The sequence below is a fragment of the Manacus vitellinus genome, unplaced genomic scaffold (genome assembly GCF_001715985.3).
Source record: "Manacus vitellinus isolate BGI_N305 unplaced genomic scaffold, ASM171598v3 scaffold_6_pilon, whole genome shotgun sequence".
Taxonomy (NCBI): Eukaryota; Metazoa; Chordata; class Aves; order Passeriformes; family Pipridae; genus Manacus; species Manacus vitellinus.
The window spans coordinates 16,066,499-16,085,656 of NW_021940750.1; the positions used below are offsets into that span (position 1 = coordinate 16,066,499).

The 19,158-nt window shown below is 34.2% G+C and overlaps 1 protein-coding gene across 2 annotated transcripts in view; it reads left to right on the top strand.

The window, feature by feature from the left end:
* ARHGAP5 (Rho GTPase activating protein 5) overlaps window positions 1–17,995 on the top strand; it is a 43,400-nt gene extending 25,405 nt beyond the window's left edge. Inside the window, exons 4-7 of one of the 2 annotated variants that reach the window (XM_008924998.3) lie at window positions 6,557–6,634; window positions 7,622–7,753; window positions 9,376–9,481; window positions 14,125–17,995. In XM_008924998.3, coding sequence (XP_008923246.1) covers window positions 6,557–6,634; window positions 7,622–7,753; window positions 9,376–9,481; window positions 14,125–14,455 — 647 coding nt within the window. In that variant the 3' untranslated portion in view covers window positions 14,456–17,995. Of the gene's footprint in view, window positions 1–6,556; window positions 6,635–7,621; window positions 7,754–9,375; window positions 9,482–14,124 lie in introns of those variants that run through there. The other variant, XM_018082613.1, reaches the window with a different exon arrangement.
* The last annotated feature ends 1,163 nt before the right edge of the window (window positions 17,996–19,158 follow it).

Below are 19,158 nucleotides of genomic sequence, written 5' to 3' on the forward strand. Positions count from 1 at the left end.
GTATATCTACAATAATTACTGCTTTTGATATTTATACCTTTTTGTAGTCCTGCTAAATCTACAATTTTGGAGGTAATTCAAGTAATAGAATATTGCCTTCTTTGAATTTCCCTCACAGGGAAATTCACATACCCAGATCTTTTATGCTGAATCTGCTGTGAGGTCAGATTTTTACATTGAAAGTATAGATAAGACAAAGGTTATCTCCAGAGAACTGGGTAGAAATAGGCAATGAAAATGAGTCAGCAGCGCCTGTTGAGGTAAAAAGGCTGCTAAATCATGGAAGTATATTCCCAGTGGCTGGAAAATCCAAAAATTCAAGATTGATTATCTGTCCTTTTATTTAAGGGTCTTGGGAGAGCTAGAAGCTTTTGGGAGCTTGTTCTGCTGGACAGAGAACAGAAAAGGACAGGAGTTTCCACCCGCCTCAGCCTCATGTATGAGAGCTGGTAGTTTCATAAGAAATGGTGTAATAACCAGGAATATTCTCTTTTGCTTTATGCTTCTGCCACCTTCTTGTTTTGGGTACTTGTCAGACATCTCTCAATCAGTGGAGTTCACTGTCTTGGAAGTCTGTATCAGCAAAAGTGGTCAAGGTCCTGCTGTGTAGTATTGCGGCTGGTAAGTTAAGGGTCAAATATGTGCCCAAACAAGCATGAGGCAGGAAGCAGGAACAAGGGAGGGACAGAAACAGTGATTGATGAGGCAGGGAGTTAGACCATCTTTTTCAGTCACAATGATCAGTTAAGTTGACTCAACTCCTGTGAAGCTGTATGTTTAGCAAAAAAACCGGCATGGGCCATGACTGTTACTCTTGATTCTGGATAGGTACAGTAACAATAGATTTAAATAGCTCTGCAATGCATTTTGTACCCTCATCGTGTTGGTGAGTGATCCTAGAGTGGGTGGTGTGGTTAATGTGTTTGAGGCCAGGGCTTCTACTCAGGGACAGGTCGACAAGCTGGAGGAATGGGACAATAGGAACCTGATAGAATTCAGTGAGGTCAAGTGCCAAGTCCTGCAATTAGAATTACAAGGACCCTGCAGTGGTACACGCTGAGGACTTGAGTGGCTGCGTATCAGTGCTAATGAAAGGGATCTTGTGGTTGTGGTGGAGAATAGGCTAAGCAAGCTTCGGTATTAGACTGTCCCAATGGAAGGGGAGGCACTACAGCTGCAGAAGTGGTTATTCCTTTTTGCTATGCACCTGTTAGGCCTTGTCTGAAAAAAAAGTGTTGACAAACTTGAGTCTAGGAGAAGAGGGTCAGGGACTGGAGTTCGTAATCTGTGGGTTTGTTCAACTGAGAGAGATAGACTGAAGAGGTGCCCCAAAGTAGCTTCCCATACCTGTGAGGAGGTGCACCCAGGCTAAAGAACCGAAGTACAATGTCATTAAAACACAAGGTTCTGATTAGAAGGAAAGGAAAGACTTTTGCTTGGAAGGTTATTTAAGCACTGGTTCAGGTTACCCAGAGGGATTGTTAGAAATCTTGGAGATATTCAAGGTAAGTTTAGATAAGCAACCAAATCTGAATTCAGTGTTGACCCTTGTTTGAGCAGGAGGAGGTTGCACTAGATGACCTTCTGTGAATCCCTTCTGTGATCACTTCAAAATTGGGCATAGAATAGGTTTCAGTAGTTAGGAGACTACACCAGTTTGTGTTGGCAACTTTGGAATTGATCAACAGAGAGGAAACCCTGTACAAACTCGAGAGGAGGGTAAAATAGGCATCAGTTGTTTCTCCTAATGGAAGACTTGACTACCAGACGGATGGAGGAGGAGCACATGGATTAATTTAGTAGTGCGAGAGCATCACTGAAAACTGTAAACAAATATGTTTTGAAATACTCATAAACACATGTTGTGCGCTTGAGCTGTATTGCTAATTAAGGTATCTCTTCAAAGGAAGCATCATAGGAATTATATAAAGAATTCCTAAACCATGTAGATAGGACCAAGATGTCAATATCTTTTGCAGAGTGTGTACAGTACTTATCTGCTCCACTTATTCCCCTAGCTTTCTCCAGGCCCAAAGTGACCGAACAGATATATGTATGGAAAATTAGAGTATCTTCAAATGTCATCATTTTTAATGAAGCAAAGAATGCACCTACCTTTTCGTAGGTGTGTTTGTAATGTCATATTAATTGAAGTCTTGTATCCTTTTGAAATGAACAGGCCATGAAATAAGTGGTTGAGTGACACTGCATAAAGTGATTGATACCTTGTTTAATAATTGGTTAGAGTAAATTATAGAAGTGTTAATTCAGCTTTGGAGAGCTTCCTATTATATGAGTCTTTCTAAAAGGACTGCTTATTTTTTACACTACTTACTGTTTATTGAACATTTCAATATGCTAAAATTATCTTGTTACAAGAAGCAGTAAGACACTTATTTTTGGTTCTGATTTTCAGTGTGTGAATTGAATGTCATGGGTCTTTAAATGTCAGTGTTGATATGTGTAGATAAGAACATATGTAGAATTTTGAAGGTATTTTATGTAAGTAAAGTTAGGGCTAGATTCTTACATAAAGAATTTGAATTCTTTGCTCTACATTCTAGGTATACATAGAAATTACTGTTTTGGATTAGTAAAGTGGCAGTTCCTTTAGTCGTGTTGTAGCATAGGGGTTGAAAAGGTCAATCTGTGGAATAAAATTGGAGAATTATATAGATCGCAGAATTTACAAAGGTAAGTGTGGGAATAATGGTCTCACCTACTGTAGTGGAGAATGAGCCCTGAAACATTCCATTGGCTACTTTAGGGGAAGGAACTGAACTGGGGAGAGAGACTTACTGTGATTAGGTGGCATGTATTCAGAAACATAGGCAGAACATGATGGAAGAACCTGGCTGTGGATATTGTTAGCAGACACTGTATGATTTTTTAGCAGTCTAAATGTCAATATACCTGTTGTCACTTGGGAAAAGGCTTTGAGATCATCAGAGACAACTCTCTGAAAACTTAACCTCTCTGTACTTGCTATCAAGCAAGCAAAAAAGAGAAAAGTTGAGAGTGAGTGTTATGGGGGGAAAAATCATCCTCTTACATAATTCCATTCTGTACACACAGTTTGAATACTAGTTGCAATTTGGTTCAATCTTTCTCAAAATAGAAAAGAATTGGAAAAGTTACTGCATATGGCAATAATGGTAACTATTGGATAAAGAGGGACTGAACTGATTGGGTTAGAACATTCCTGAGGAAGAGAAATTACATAAATTTATAAAATGAGTGCTGAGAAAGTGTAGAGAAGTTACTATTTCTTTTTAAGAAAAAAAAAAAAGTTTATGAAAACTTCAGGTAATGAGCATAAAGTCGGTGTGCTTTCATGATGTACGTTCCTGACTAACAAAGCTGCATTTACTACAATGTAAAGACCACAAGTAGGTGACTTAAAGGGGTTTCGATGAATTAGTGAAGGATAAATCCCCAAGTGGCTATTAAAACACCTTATGTAAAAGCCTATGTAAACCACCGTCTCCAGAAAGCTGGAAGTATATATCACAAAAGATTGCTGTTGGGTTTTGTTGTTTTTTCTCTCCTGCCCTTCCCATGTCCTCAAACATGTATTACTCAGTGTAGTATATGGTATAGGAAGTGGATATTGTACCAGGTAGACTTTGGTCTGGTCTTGTGCTGAAGTTAGTATGTTCTATGAAGGAACAAAGAGTTTTGTAAATATGTTGGTGCCTAAGAATGGAAGTGTCCTACAAATTAATTATACATATAGGTGCAGATCCACGTTGCTCATTTTCTTCGAAATGCCTTGAACCCCACGTGGTGAAGTTTGTTAGATAGGCTGGAAGCCTGATCACAACTGGCAGCAAAAAAGAAGGTACAAGAAGAGAATTTATTAGGCACTAGCAGGTACTTTAGGAAAAGGATAGTCTAGGCAAGGGAGGTGTGCTCAGTCTTGAAGTAAATATAGGCTATTGTGACGTGAAGTAAGGAAGAGCTAATTGTTTAAACTTAGAGGTGTTGTAAAACTAGCAGGACAGAGAAACCAATAAATCAGATGATTCTGTTGTATAATATTACAGCAGCCATTGTGTTTGGTAATGTTGAAAATTACAGCTGGACCAGAATGGAAGCAGGATAAGAACATAGATAAGAATTCTGAAAAATCAACCTGCTTGCAGATGAAGGAACCAAATCTTTTAAAAGCTGTCAGAAAAAAAAAATGTTGTGTGCTCTTTTTCAGTATAGATATGTAGTATAGATATGCAGGAGTTTAAAAGCTAAAAGTAGTGAACTGAAATGTCTGATAAATGATGAAGATCTTGGTGTAACAAACATTAGAGAGACCTGGTTGGATAATAGAAAGCAACAGAGAATTGAAGCATTTCTTAAAAAATAATACTTTAAGATTTTTAGCTGTGTTTATGCACACAAACAGATTAAACCTGTCTCCTTTTGTGCCTTAGGGAAACAGTGTAGTGACAGTTGACCAACTGTTTCATGAAGCATTACTTTCTAGAATATACACAAGCAAGAAAAATTTTTGCTTGAGGAATTCAAAGGACAAATTTAGTTAACTGAGTCCAGAATTGCAGGATGTTGCTATTTTTGGAAGTTGCCTAAATTCATCTCCTTGTTTAATCTGAAAATTTTCTGAAGTACTGTGTTTCTCAGGTACTATAGTGCATCTGTCTCCAGAGCAGCCCAGTTCAAGTATTCAAGGTTTATACACTCTGACTAAACAGTGACTGTGTCAGACATCTCACTAACTGCTAATGCAGCTCATTCAGTTCCTTTTGTGCAGAAAGAAACTGAAAAGTAGTTGGATAAAACACAGAATACCCTGGAGCTGTAGGGTCTCCAACTGAGAATTCTCCCATACTTAACAAAGAGAATCTCGATCCTAGATTGTTCTTATCTGCCAGTGATTTTTTTGTATTTATTTACAGCTTCTGGAAAAGGAGTGCAAAGTGTGTCTGCCTGTGATCACACTAGCACATTGGGGGCATTTTTTTAAAAATGGGTTTGAAACCCCTTTCACATGTGGAAATTATTGAATCATTGGAATTACTTTTTGCCCTGTGCCACCACATTATATCTTCTGGTGCTTTTTGAGGATATCAGGGAACAAGGCTCAGGTTTTTTGAAAGGACTGTTTAGGTGTATATTTACAAGAGGAAAACTCTTGGCTATGGATTCGGAAAGCTAAATGATAGATATAAAAGTTTACTGAAGAAACGCTTACTAAAATAGCCTTGATGCAGCTGGTAAAGAGACATGTGAATTGTAAAGGCATTAAGAAGGATAAAATGAGTTAGAAGAGTTTGTATGAAATTGTTATAAATTTCCCAGCTGTATGAAGCAGTTAAGTGCTTTCTGTTCTTTGGACATTGTAACAAGATTCTTAATGTTTCTTGGTAACTTAAAGGCACACTCGTGGACTGTGGTGTGACAGAGGAATTATATATTGATCTGATAATCTAAAATATGTTCCGTTATTGGCCTGTGATGGTAAAAAACCAAGAGATTTCATAAAGCTCTGAAACTTGTGAATTTTTTTTATAAAATCATATACAGTTATGAAGATCTAGCATATAGATAATTTTGCACCCATGACGGTAACTTCGAGAATTATGGAACTGTAAACTGCTTATATTCCTTAATGGGTTCTAAATTAACAAAGAAAAAGATCTTGAGTAATGGTGTGATTATCAGGATGGACACTTTCATTCAATGAGTAGCTGTGGGCAAAAAAGGTAGCAATGTGATAGGAAACATAATCACTGGAGCGGAGTGAGCAAGTTTGTGCATGTGTGCATGTGCATAATAAAGGTATACTGTTGGATGTTTGCCTGGAATGGCTGCTGGAATTATGATGACTCTGTAATGCATAGTCAAACAAAGTAGTAATGAGAAGCATGGAGAACCTCTGCTTCCCAGCACCCTTCTCCCTTTCCCCACCCCTTAAAGAAAGACTTGTAAATGATAATTTACCTTAGATAAGAAGTGAAGAAAAATGGATTCAAAGTTTATAAAATATAAATGGTAAAAGGGAAAGCATGTTGGAAGATGAAGTTCTTGTCCTATACAGGAGTGTGTTACACCGTGAAATTAAAAGATCAGAATGAATTACAAATACTTGATACATTTTCTGCCAAGTATTTTTAGTGTGTTATTGCCCACTGTAGTAAGTTGTTAAAATGTGAAGACAGTTTTTAGAAACATAAATGTTGTGGGTACCACAGAATTTAGGATTTTGATTATTAAAAAAAAAAGTGAAAATAACAACAGTCTAATAGCGATCAGTAAGAGAATAATTTGGGGTAAATTATTCCACAGATGTCTGCAGTCAAGTTCTTGTTATCCTACAATGTCATTTCCTCTGATTCTTATTGAATGGGATAGTGGACTCAATAGAGAACTGGTATTTTGGTAGTTCTATATCGCTATAACCGTGAATGTGTTTACTTTTTAGGCACTTAAGATTTGTATTCCTGCTTTTAGTTTCTGAATTAGTGGTTATAACTGATTCTGTTTTGCTCTATAGTATATAAACTTGCTTTTTAATCTTTATTTTTCCTCCTCTTTTAAGGTTTATGTACTGAAGGCCTGTACCGTGTTAGTGGGAATAAAACAGATCAAGACAACATTCAAAAACAGTTTGATCAAGGTAATCACAGATTTTATTATTTAAAGCCAAAACAGAACTTGAATTCTCCATGGAGTTATCACAATGCAGTATAAAAAGATTGCACTTTCAAACCAGCTTTCATACCACTGAGTACTTAATGCTCTGGTAGGTTGTATTGGTATACTCCAGGTTATTACCAGTGAAGCTCTGTGTAAACACTAGATGGGGGTGGAATCTTGTTGCAGCTGGATTAAGTGCTGTTAAAGTATTTTTAGGTGGTATTTTAGTGTTTAAAAGAGTTTAAATGTGGTCATAGCTGTTCCTTCTGTTAACAGTTCATCAGTTCTGGGCATTAGGGCATTCATGTTACCTTATCTTTCTTATCCCCCACAAATACGAATTCTTGATACTTATTTTATTGAAAGGTTTCTTGAATAATATGGATTAACAATTAAGTCTTGATAATTTCTAACACAGCCTTTGTCATTATAGAATATAATGAAATGTGATTGATAGGTTAGGCTATTCAGTTTGATGTGTTTATATTTCAAAATGAAAACACTTCTTAAGAGTTCTTGGATATTAATCGTGAAGTTGAGACTATGAAAATAGTAAAATTCTTTGTAGATATTAAGGAAAATAAAAATCCTATTTTTTATACCTCACTTTGCTATTTTATGACATTTTGGGAAATAGAATTTAAAACCCATTACTGGGCAAACTTGATTAATCAGAAACCACTCAATGACAAAGACAAAAACATTTAAGTCTTCATGGAGAAACAGATGACTTCATTTTTCTGGACTTCTGCTGTTCTGTTATACTGTCAGATTTTCTTATATTTGATTTCATGTGGGTCAGTGCGATAGCAGCTTATCAATAGGTTCATCTTTGTGCATTTTTTAATAATCATTTGGCAAAATGTTAGTTTTCAGTGTTTTGAATAAATTCCTGTTTTTATAAAATACTATAAGGAATGATAGTGGTAGGTTTTACTTACACTGCTGTTTAATTTTTTTTTTGCAGATCATAATATCAGTCTAGAGTCAATGGGAGTAACAGTGAATGCAGTGGCTGGGGCTCTTAAAGCTTTTTTTGCAGATCTACCAGATCCATTAGTTCCTTACTCTTTGCATCAAGAGTTGTTAGAAACATCAAGTAAGTAATAAACAATCTTTTCTTGATTTAATAGTGTTATTTTCATTGCCCTTATTGCTATTTTTACTTCATTATAAGTTGAAAGTACTATCTGCACTGAGTATTTTTAAAATGGCTTAGACATGTACACTTTTAAATATTCTTTAAAACTAATAACTATATGATGAAATAAATGTAATACATTATTTTTTTGAAATAAGTTATAGTGTAATATTTCTCCTTTTCCTAGAAAATTTAATTGGTATAAATCTCCTTTTATCCATTTTTTATTTGTGGTGAAAAGGATGAAATCTCTTGGAGTGGATTTGCATTGTTAATGGGAAAAAACCCCTTGAATCCATAAAGTCTTACATTCAGAGTAGGCTTTAGAAATCAGACACATCTATGGGATATTATGGTAATTCTCAATTCTCTTAGATTTTTTTCATATTCTTTTTGAACTCTTTTAAGATATTTAGTTTTGTTTGCCTTACAAACATTTTCCAGGCACTTCATAGTGAATAAGTTTTAAATTACGAGTGTCTCTCTTGTTTCAGAAAAAGACCACTACACTTTTTTGCAAGGTACAACTGTGACGTACATTATCCCTAAGTATTTTTTGTTCAAGACATGAAAACAGTAGTGTAAGCCTAAGACTTGATTAATATATAGGCTGTTAGAAATTATGTTTTCTGACAATATATGTAGGTACCTATTTGTGGTATTTCTGCTCTACTTTTCAGGCATATTGCTTGTGGAATGTAATTAATCTGGTTTTATTTTTTCTTAAAAGTATAAAAGCTAAATTCCAGTCAAAACATTAAATAGCTTAGAATTGAAGTGAACTTACTGTTTTAAAATGCCATTAATACCACTTAAAATTTATATTTATATACTGGACTATACTTAGCATTTTTCTCTATGGAAGTAGGGTAGATGGAGGTTCTTTTTAGCAATGCAGTCAAGTAATAGAGGTAAACTTGTATTCCTTTTTATTGTATGAATCATCATGGATTAGAAGTACGTTCTGCAGAACGTTTGGTTCCACAATCCTTTAGGGTACTCTTCACAAGCATTTTATCAGCAGCATTAGTTTTGGGATTTTTTAAAATAAAATTGTTATTTTATTCGGTATTCCTTTTTTACATATTGTTTATTTCCTCTTTGAAGTGTGGATTATGTCCCTTAGGCCTGTGAAAAATCCCTGTTCTTCTTTAAACCGTATATTTAAAATAGCTGCACCAGCCCTATGTGTAATTTTTTTATTATTTGAATAACTGAGAAGCTTAAGATATTCTAAGTTCATGTGAAGATCTTTCTGCTTAGGAGGAAACTCTTAACAAGAAATGACCCTGTCACATTGTTATTCTACAAGTAAACAGTAAGCTAATCAAGTGATTCCTTGCTGTTGAACACAGATAAATAATTCTGCTTAAATTCAGAAAAATATTTTTGTACTTAGGTAGTTAACTTCTATAATGAAAAAGTTACTCTATGCAAATAGGAATTTTATAAAATACCTTCTTACTTGATATTTTTCTGTGGATGTCTTATCTATACTATTATACAACGAAAAAAATTTAGCAAGATTTTGTTCAGTATGTCTTTCTAGATATGTCAGAAAATGTCACTTATTTCTATAGAAATCATGGATAAGACAGAACGGCTACACGAGTTAAAAGAAATTGTGAAGAAATTCCACCCAGTGAACTATGATGTCTTCAGATACATAATAACACATCTGAACAGGTTTAGTATTTTTCTATTTTGTTTTAAGTTGTATCAATTGCAAAAAAAATTGTGTTTGTAACAGTGAATTGACTACTAGAATTGAAAATTTTGTACTGCATTGCTCATTGGTTAGTATAAATGTGGAAAAAGAAGCTAGGAATTAGAGGTTGATTAGTAAAGCATTGTGTATTTATTTTTCACATTTTATTGATGTGTGTGTGTGTATATATATATATGTATATCTGGCATCATTTCGACTGTAAAATTATAAGAATGATCAGCATACATAACATAAAAAAACCTTGAAAGAATAATTGCACCTAAAATTAACTATGTACCTAATTATAACTATTATAGATCCTCCCCTCCAGGAAGTAATAGCTATTAAAATTATAGACTAATCTAGATTTTAAGGGATTTGAGTCATCTGGCCTAGACACGCTTCCCCCTGCCCCCAAAATAGGGCTAGCTTCAATTAAAATCTAAAATGTAGCACCCAAAACATGTACTGAATAAGTAAAATGTAGAATAAAGATATAAGTAACAGTAAATTGGTTATACTTGCTTCTTAAATTTTGCCTTTTGCATAGAAATGTAATGTTTTTATCTTTAAAAATTATTTGCATATTTACTAAAATAGTAGATGTCTGTTGCCTCATAGTCTGACCTTTAAGTGTACAATATTCAGTTATAAAAAACAGAGAAAAACACCAGCTTTCTCCTACTTCTTTATCAGCTAAAATGGAATTATTCTCTGAAATCCACTGAATGAGATTGTTAGCTATATTATTAAAAGAAAAAGCAAAAGCTGAAGTAACTTTTTTTAACATAAAACTTCATTATCCAGTAATCTATCACTTAAAGATTAGCTTTTGATATTTTTTTCTGCATTTTTAAACAGACTCCCAGTTGTTGAGGTTATAAAGGATCTTTGAAGATTGATTAGTTCCACCCCATTGCTTTGACGGAGTCAACTAGAACAGGTTGTCCAGGATGGTGTCCACTTAGGCTTTGTGTCTCCAAGGAGTTAGACTCCACAATCTCTTTGGACAACCTGTGCCAGTGCTCAGTCACCCTCACAGTAAAGATGTGGTTTTTTTTGCTCAGAGAATTTCATGTGTGTATTTGTGCCTGTTGCCTTTTGTTCTGTCACTGGACACCATTCAGAATAGTAGTCTCAGTCCACCTTCTTTACACCTTCCTATCGAATGTTTAAAACCAGTGATAAGATTTCCGCTGAGCTTTTCGAGGCTAAGAAATCTTCACATTCTCAGCTTTTTTTTTTTTTTCCCTCATTTGAGAGATCCTTACTCTCTTAATGATTCTTGTGTCCCTTCATTGGGCTTGCTCCAGCGTGTCCATATGTCTGTTGTGCTGGAGAGCCCAGAGCTAAATCCCAGATGTGGCCTTTGCAGTGCTGAGTAGAGGGGAAAGATCACCTTCCTAGACCTGCTGGCAGCACTCCTAGTGCAGCCTAGGATGCTGTTGACCTTCTTTGGTACAGAGTCACCTTGCCTACTCATGCTCAATTGGTCCACTAGGAATTTCTGATACTTCTCTGCAGTGGTACTTTTCAGCTAGGCAACTTTCTGTGTGTGTGTGTGTATATATATATATGTGTATATATATATATGTATATATATATGTATATTCATGACATTTAATTGTTCTGGAGTACTGTCCTTGTGTTTGTGTCTTGGCAGGTATTTGTAATGATCTAACTGAACATGTAATATGGGGGCAGAAAGAAGAGCTTTTAACTTCCCTATGTAGTCAATAGGGAGAATGTAGGTAATCTCTTTTGCAATTCAGAAAGAGTCTTCCGTTTTCATTGAACGTGTAAAAGATTTTAGAATTTAGGTACCTACTTTTACACTTCTTTCCGTCACATATACTACTTGCTTAATAAAAGTTGTCCATTTTCCTTTGCAGGGAAATGGATCAATTTTTCCATTAGTCTTGTCAAATACAAATTCAGCCCTAAAATAGATAAAACCGTATCATTGAACAAATATCCATATTACAGAATTGTAAGATGTGCTTGCATGTATCTGAAGTAAAACTAAACATCTCAGACTTGACACAGTTATTAGAAATGTTTTGTTAATTCTTAATTGACCTGATAGAAATTTTTGTGGAAGAATGGCACTCTCTGAATTGTCAGTCTTCATCTGATCACCTATTTGCCTAGCATAGCTAAATGTACAGTGTCAAGTACCTGGATTGCTACAAGTAAAAGATCTAAACATAATTTTAAAAATTCCTGAATAGGTTCTAATACATGCATATCTACAAACAAATGAAGCACATTCATCATGGAACTTACTGGACAACATAAGTGATGCACACTGGCCTTGGCTTTCAAGTCTGGTCCACTCTCTATTAATGGTGACTGACTTAGTAGGTTGCTAGTTACAAAATAATCTTTTCTTATTTGTCTTGTCTCATTTGCAGTATCAGGTAGTTGCATTCAATTCGGCAAGAAAACTGCTTGAGCGTAAGCAATTGCATATATAGAATGAGGTAGATACAGCTCGATTTTAAAGGGAACTTGTAGCTAAATTCTTGACAGTCAATATTTATTTTCAGGAAATTAATTTGTGGTAAATTACTGCTGGTGTATAATTAAAAGGGAAGTGTTTGTCAAATGCATTGTTCATTAAATGAGATAAAGCAGTCTTCTGCATGATGGAAGAGTTCTCATCAGAGGCTAATGTTTTAGATGTTTTGTTTTTGCATCCTATGTCATTAGAGTAAAAATGTGCTACTGTTGTATAGTTAATAGTGGTTGATGATTGATATTTTGGTGTATCCACAAGCATAGAACCTGGTTATTGAAAGAAAAAATACAAGTATTATTCACAACATATAAATATGAGACCAATAACCATGAGAATTTAATAAATGGCAACAGTGAGATGAATTTTTCATTAGTGTTATAGACATCTTTCAGAGCATTCCAGCTCTCCAATTGTGATTGATTAACTGACTTAGCAGAACTGAGCTTTTAAGACTGGAGTTGAAACAGGATAGTATTGGTTTGACACTGCCTTTTTTGATATTGGTTGTGTTTTATATTATTCTTTGATAGAGTCCCTTTATACATAAGGGCTAATATGGCATAATATGTCTCTAAAGTCAGGAAAAACATAGGTGTACAGCTTTTGAAGTCGGATCATAGAGCAGGTTTACAGTATGAAGCTCCTGAGACTTTGCAGTGGAGGAAGTGGGCAGGATCAAGAGAAAGAGACTCTTCAGTTTCATTTTGAGTGAACGTAGAAGATGATAAATGGGCATTTGCTCAGCACTAAGATTCTAAAGTAGTTTGAGAAAGTTTCATAGGAGACAGCGTACAGATTGGTAGGTTTTTGTTTACTCTTAGAAAGTACAAAGGTAAAATGAAGCACAGGAGAGAATGCAGTCGATTGTTCTTATGTTATTCTGTTATTGGGGAAGAGGTGCAATGCCCTTTGTTTCTCTCTAGCTATAAGTTCCCATTGCTTCATTTATTGGATCTAATGATTATGTAGATACAGCGTGTTAATAATAATAATACTAAGCAAAATGTAAGTTTGTATTTCTGTTTTTGTAAGCGTAAGCTTGCGTTTATGCTTCAATCTGTAAATGAATTTAAAATATAAATTTTTTTTTAGGAAAGAGATTATGAATATTACTGTCACTCAGAAATATCCTTTGGATCAAACTTATTCAAAACAGATTGAGAGGCAGTATTTGTGTACCTTCACACTATTTGGAATAAGTAATGCACATGCTAAAATGGAAGTCTACCATTTATGGTTACCATTATACATGCATTGTAAATGCATGTAAATTTTCTTATAGCATTAATTCTAGTGTTTACTATGGTTTTCACAGCTTTTGACTCTATGGACTACAGCCAGCTGTCAGAAATTCTTGTGGGCTGCTCTTGTTAATCCTCAAAATTGTAACTGACAAATTTCTGAAGTTTTATTTTCTGTCTATTTCTACAGGAGAACTGTAGCTTGGTTACCTTTGTGATGTCTACTGTAATATATGAATTGCATGTTCCCAGCTGAGTGCATATCTTAGGTGTTTGTCAGATCTATTAAGACCTGATTTTTCATGTATCTCTCAGTAATTTCTTCTAGATAAAATTGTGATGTCACTTTAGAATGAAGAGTGTTTTTTAAAAAACGAATTATCCTGGCTCTCTCTAGCCTATTACTGTGAAAAGCATTTTATTTTTTCTGAGGAGGCATTTACTTGTAGATGATAAATTTGGTAACAGGATGGTTTGTTGTTCTTTGGAGGTGTTTTGGTTTTTTTTGTAATAGTATTGCAATAATGAAGTTAGATCATAAGCGAAGAACCTGTTTCAGTTTGTTTCTTATTGTCCTTCAAAATGCTGGTGGAATGTTGAATTTTTTTTTTTGATTAAAAGCTTAGTCAGATTTATATTAGTTAACTGTGCAAATCTGGAAATGTCATGGTTTCTAAATTTTCTTCTGCATAATCACTTAAAAAAATTCAAAGACAATTGTTTTAATGGATTACTGGAGGAAAGCAACAAAAGTCTTGAGTTTTGGTAATAATGCCTACAGTTAAGAGAGCTATGAAAATACTTCTAGTTGATTGCATACTGGTTTTAATTTACACTGTGCATGTCGTTCTCATTTCAGGGTTAGTCAGCAATATAAGACCAACTTTATGACTGCTGATAACTTATCGATTTGTTTCTGGCCTACTTTGATGAGACCCGATTTTGAAAACAGAGAGTTTCTTTCTACCACCAAAATCCACCAGTCAGTTATAGAGACCTTCATTCAACAATGTCAGTTTTTCTTTTACAATGGGGAGATTGTAGAAGCACCAAACCCAGTGGCGTGTCAGCCACCGCCTTCCAACCCAGTGCAGATGGTGGAGCCCATGGTGCCCCTTCAGCTGCCGCCACCACTGCAGCCTCAGCTGATACAGTCGCAGTTACCAGCAGACCCTCTCGGTATCATATAGACAGAAGATGATTGCAAGCAGCCTGGCGCTGGACAGTAAGGACAAGCTGTAGACATGCATGTTTCAGGATACAGTAATGTACTTCATATTTATGGAAAATAATTCCCATCCAGCTGATTGGACATCTTTTTGTTACATCCCGTACTGTGTTCCTCATTTGTACACACTGCAGATAAAAACTATGTGATAAGCATGACTGGAGAGGTTTAATTTTTAAAAGCAAAAATAGCTATAAAGTACAAAGCTGCTGCTGCATGATACCTTATTGCAATCACTATATCATTCCTGTGACAGTTTGTCACAAGATATTGTGAATAAAATTTTTCTATAGAAATTTAATGATTTAAAAAAACTACATTTATGAAACATTCAATGCTTACAGCCTGCTTTATGGCTGGTTTTTGTTATTTAACATGCTATTTTTGGCAATTTTCTTCACATTCAGGCATTCTGTGTAAACAACTAAAGCCCAGATATAGTTTATTTTGTAATCTCCTGGCTACTTATGTGATGGTATGCTTAGGGTGGTTTATGGAAGAATGCAAAATGCACTGTTGAGAATTTTACAATCCTTCACCATCCATCTTTACATATAAGTAAACCTGTGGACAGTTTAAGGGTGGGTGAACTTGCTTATTATTTCTTACAGCACAATACCAAGGACATGCTTGTTGTAAAAGTGAGTTTCAAATATTGTACAAAAATTTTGATGTTGCCTACTTATTTCTTTATGTTCCATTACTGAACTAAACATTTTGTAAAACTGTTAATTCTGTAAACAGCTGCATGTTTAAAAGATCATTGATGGTCTTGTAAACTTAATCTAATATATTTTAGATATTTTAATTTTTCCCACTTGGGAATACATGTAGTGTTTAGAAAATAGCTCATGACATTTTCATATAAGGTTATATAACTTTTCATACATAAACATGACTTTTGTTGTAGTAAAATTCTCTAAACCAAACTATGTTTTAATCTAGGACTTCAATTAATCTATTCTTTAAATCTATTTTTATGTGACCCTCTAAAGATATACAAAAATGCATTGCTAATACATAGCAATAAATACTTTGGGTACTGACAATTAACCTCTTTGGAGTGTATATATATAAGATCACATAAACTTGTATTCATATTTTTTTCCTGTGGTATGTTGTACTAAAATTTCAAATGACTGATTTTTTTTTTCTCTGTATTTTTAAATTATCTTTTTTTTTCATTTATTTTACTTTTATATTGGTACCAATTTTGCTGTAAAAGAATGCTGCTTAATTTAAAAATCTTTTGGTTAAATATTTTGATAGTGATAAAAAATTTAGAAGGTTACAAATTGTAGCAAAGGGGAGACCATAGATAAACACTACCTGTGAGACTTTTCATAGCAGCTTTTTTTCTTTCATGCTCAAAATGTACCTTTTTAGGTCTGCAAAGAAGGAAGTCGTGGCTCATTCAGCTGCTAGAATGTTTTGTGTCGTTTAAAAAAAAAGCTTTATGATGGTCACTGTTGTAATCTTCACTTATAACAAGATTTAAGATCTTCTTGTATGTATTATAGTAAATAGATGATTTTGAGAATTAAGGCTTTTAAGAGTTTGATTTGCTCCATTTTCCAAAAATAAAAATTGCCTTTCCCACTTATGTCCTAGGTATTGTACTTCTAATTATGACTTTGATTATCATTCTAGATTACTATGATACCATAAACCCGGCTGCTGTTTGAAGTACATGTATATTATAAATTATCTTGATATTGTGTTATATTCTTGCAAGTAATTATCTTTTTTAAGAAAACATAGAAAAGAAAAGTCAACCCTATTCCTATTACAAAGCACACAGGAATTAATAGTACAATAAAGTCTGTCCTGTAAATTGTAGTATTCTTAACTTGTTCTACTTTACCTGTTGTCTGTATAGCTTTTATTTATAGTTTTCAGTCTATTCTTGGCATGTTTAGCGAAGAAAATGAAACTTCAAGAGTTTTATAAACTATTTCTAGGTTGCTAAAGAATTTATTTTTCTACTGTATATGGCATAGACAAAGCATCACCTGTACAGGAAACAAGTCTATTTCTAATAGAAGTAAGCCTAAAAATAAATGCCAGTCATATCCATGTTTAAAAGTTCTATCTATAAGATATCTCCAGTCTTTGTAATGTGAATTACATTTTAAACTTTCTATAAATTCCAAGTTGTTTGCCACAATATTTAACTAATCTTTGAATACTAATTTTTAGAATAATTTACATTCCATTTCATGGTGAGCTTTCACGTTCAACTGTTGTTCAGCAGTATTTGCAGTGTCATTTCTGGTGTGTGGTGTTATGGCTAAATCACTTCATTTGGCCAAATATGAAAGTGTTATTACATTTACTGGATAAACATAAAAAGAGAAATAAGAAAGCATGGCATGTGGCATGTGATTGTCACATGAAGGAGTCCCTGCATATTGTTTGCATTATGGAGGCATTGTATGCAGGAATGTGGATACGTGTGTATGTGTAATATATACACTTCGATTCTGTGTGTGTGTGTTCGTGTGTTTATGCAGACATGCATGCACATACACCCACATAGTAAAGTTTTTAAAAGTTAATAGGAAATTATACTGTGGTTATTAAAGATTTATAATAGAGCTTTCTCTGTTATTTTTATTAGTGCTATAAAATGAGGAAGCATGTCATTATATACAAATTCCTCATACTTTGGCTCATGTAGTCCCTTCTAGTTTTAATGAAAATCCAAACTATAATGACTATATTTTTTAATGTGAGCATTTTTACGGTAATATCTATCTTGATAAAGATACAAATGCATATTATTTTGATTGAGCCATCTCAGTGACACTTTATGGAGTAGGTTTTTTTTGTGTTGTAATGGTATAGGCATACTGCAGTGTATTGTCTTTCACTGTTTTAGCAATTCTAAAATCCCAGACCGGAGTTACAAGAGTGCCATTTTAAGTAGTGCTTAACAGGTTATTTCAAAATTCTTTACCCTTCATGATCATGTGGAATTTTAACTTATACAGTGTAAATAGATCGCAGATGTCAACTCAAGTGAAAAGAAATTTCATTGTTGTTGTATGTTTTCTTCTTTATTTGAATCCTAGTTGCTAGGAATTTATAGGTATGTTTATTTTTAGTTGCTGGAGCTTAGCTTCCAATATTTATGATAAATATAGAAAAACTATCAATTGGAGATTAAAAAAATGGGCCATAGCTTATGTGCTTCTTTCAGTTTTTTTCAGTAATTGTAATGCTGTTTGTCAATTGCAAAAATTACATACATTTAAAAAAATTTCAAGTCAAAAATTTTGTTCTTTGTTTATAATGTAATCTTTTATTGCTACATCAGCAGAATACTGCAGAGAATTAAATATCAGTGAAGCTTATTCTGTATAAAAGATGCAACGAATAAAATACTAAGATGCTTACTGTGTATAATGTTCAGTTTAGTTGCCTACTAAATTTTTAAAGGCAAAAGCACTCTTATCCTTCACAGACACAGAAATTAAATTCAGCAGTAAATCTTGCTAAACTGAGTGCTGTGTGTTTAAGGCTTTCTTGGGTGGGAGGGTGTCTCTCATGGGTCTCCTAAAATTATTTTTTCCTATGGAATTTTTAAACCTGAGGTAAAAACTGTGGGCTTTAAGGTCACTTTTAAATTTTTAGAGTTGTACGTTATTGGTCATAATTCTTCCAACTATATGGGACAAATCCAACTTTGATAATAGTACTCGTTTTAGTTCTTGTGCTTGCAACATCTGTGCTTTGTTTGTTTTTTTTTTCAGATCATTTTAAGTCATATGGCTGATGCAGAAATAACTGCAAAAACTTCCTGACAGCCTTCAAATCTGAGCACTGTTTAGGTTTTATTATATATCATAACAGCTCTTCTGAATCTGACTGAAGTATAATGCCATGTTCAGGCTCAAGTTTCTGACGAGTAGTTGTCCCAGAGAACCAAAGTGTAACATCAATTTTCACTTGTGTGAAATTCAATCCTTTAACTAATTCATAATTTCCATGGAATCTGAAGGGATGAAGTTAGTCTGTCATTGTAGCTAGTGGGACTAAACACTTCCTTTCCTTACTGAGAATTTCTTTCCCAAGTATGTAACTGGTGCATCTTAAGACTGTTGCCTATATGTTTCTCATCCTCCTTATTGAATACAATGCATGTGTGTTTAGACGTTATTTTTGTTGCTGAATTGAGTGTCATTGATGCACAGCCAACATTCTAGTGCTTTATATTACAGAATAGGGTTTAATATACTTCATTAATAATAATTCATCCATTACTGATTTTAATTTAGTGTGGTTTAGAAAATACAGAAAATGAAATAATTTCACTGAATGTCTACAGTGCAGTAACTGTGGTTTTTTCAGTCTTATAGTGTGATTATAACAAAAGCTAAGAAGCTTTTAGAGTTAAGAAAGGATGGGAACAAAATCTCATGGTGGTAATTCTAGCTACGACCCTGCTTCAGGATTAGGTGCACTGGCTTGCAGAATACCTTTGACTGTTTATAAGTCTGACTGATTTCTGTAGTGTAGCTGTAGCTTGTATTTTCCCCAGAATTATAGTATCACAATCCATCTTGCAGTTTTTTCTGCTTTCTGACTCAAAGGGAGGGTGAAGTGGCTGTTCTTGTCAATTCCTGCAGTTCTCAGCATTGTCACTGATGAGAATTGTCAGGG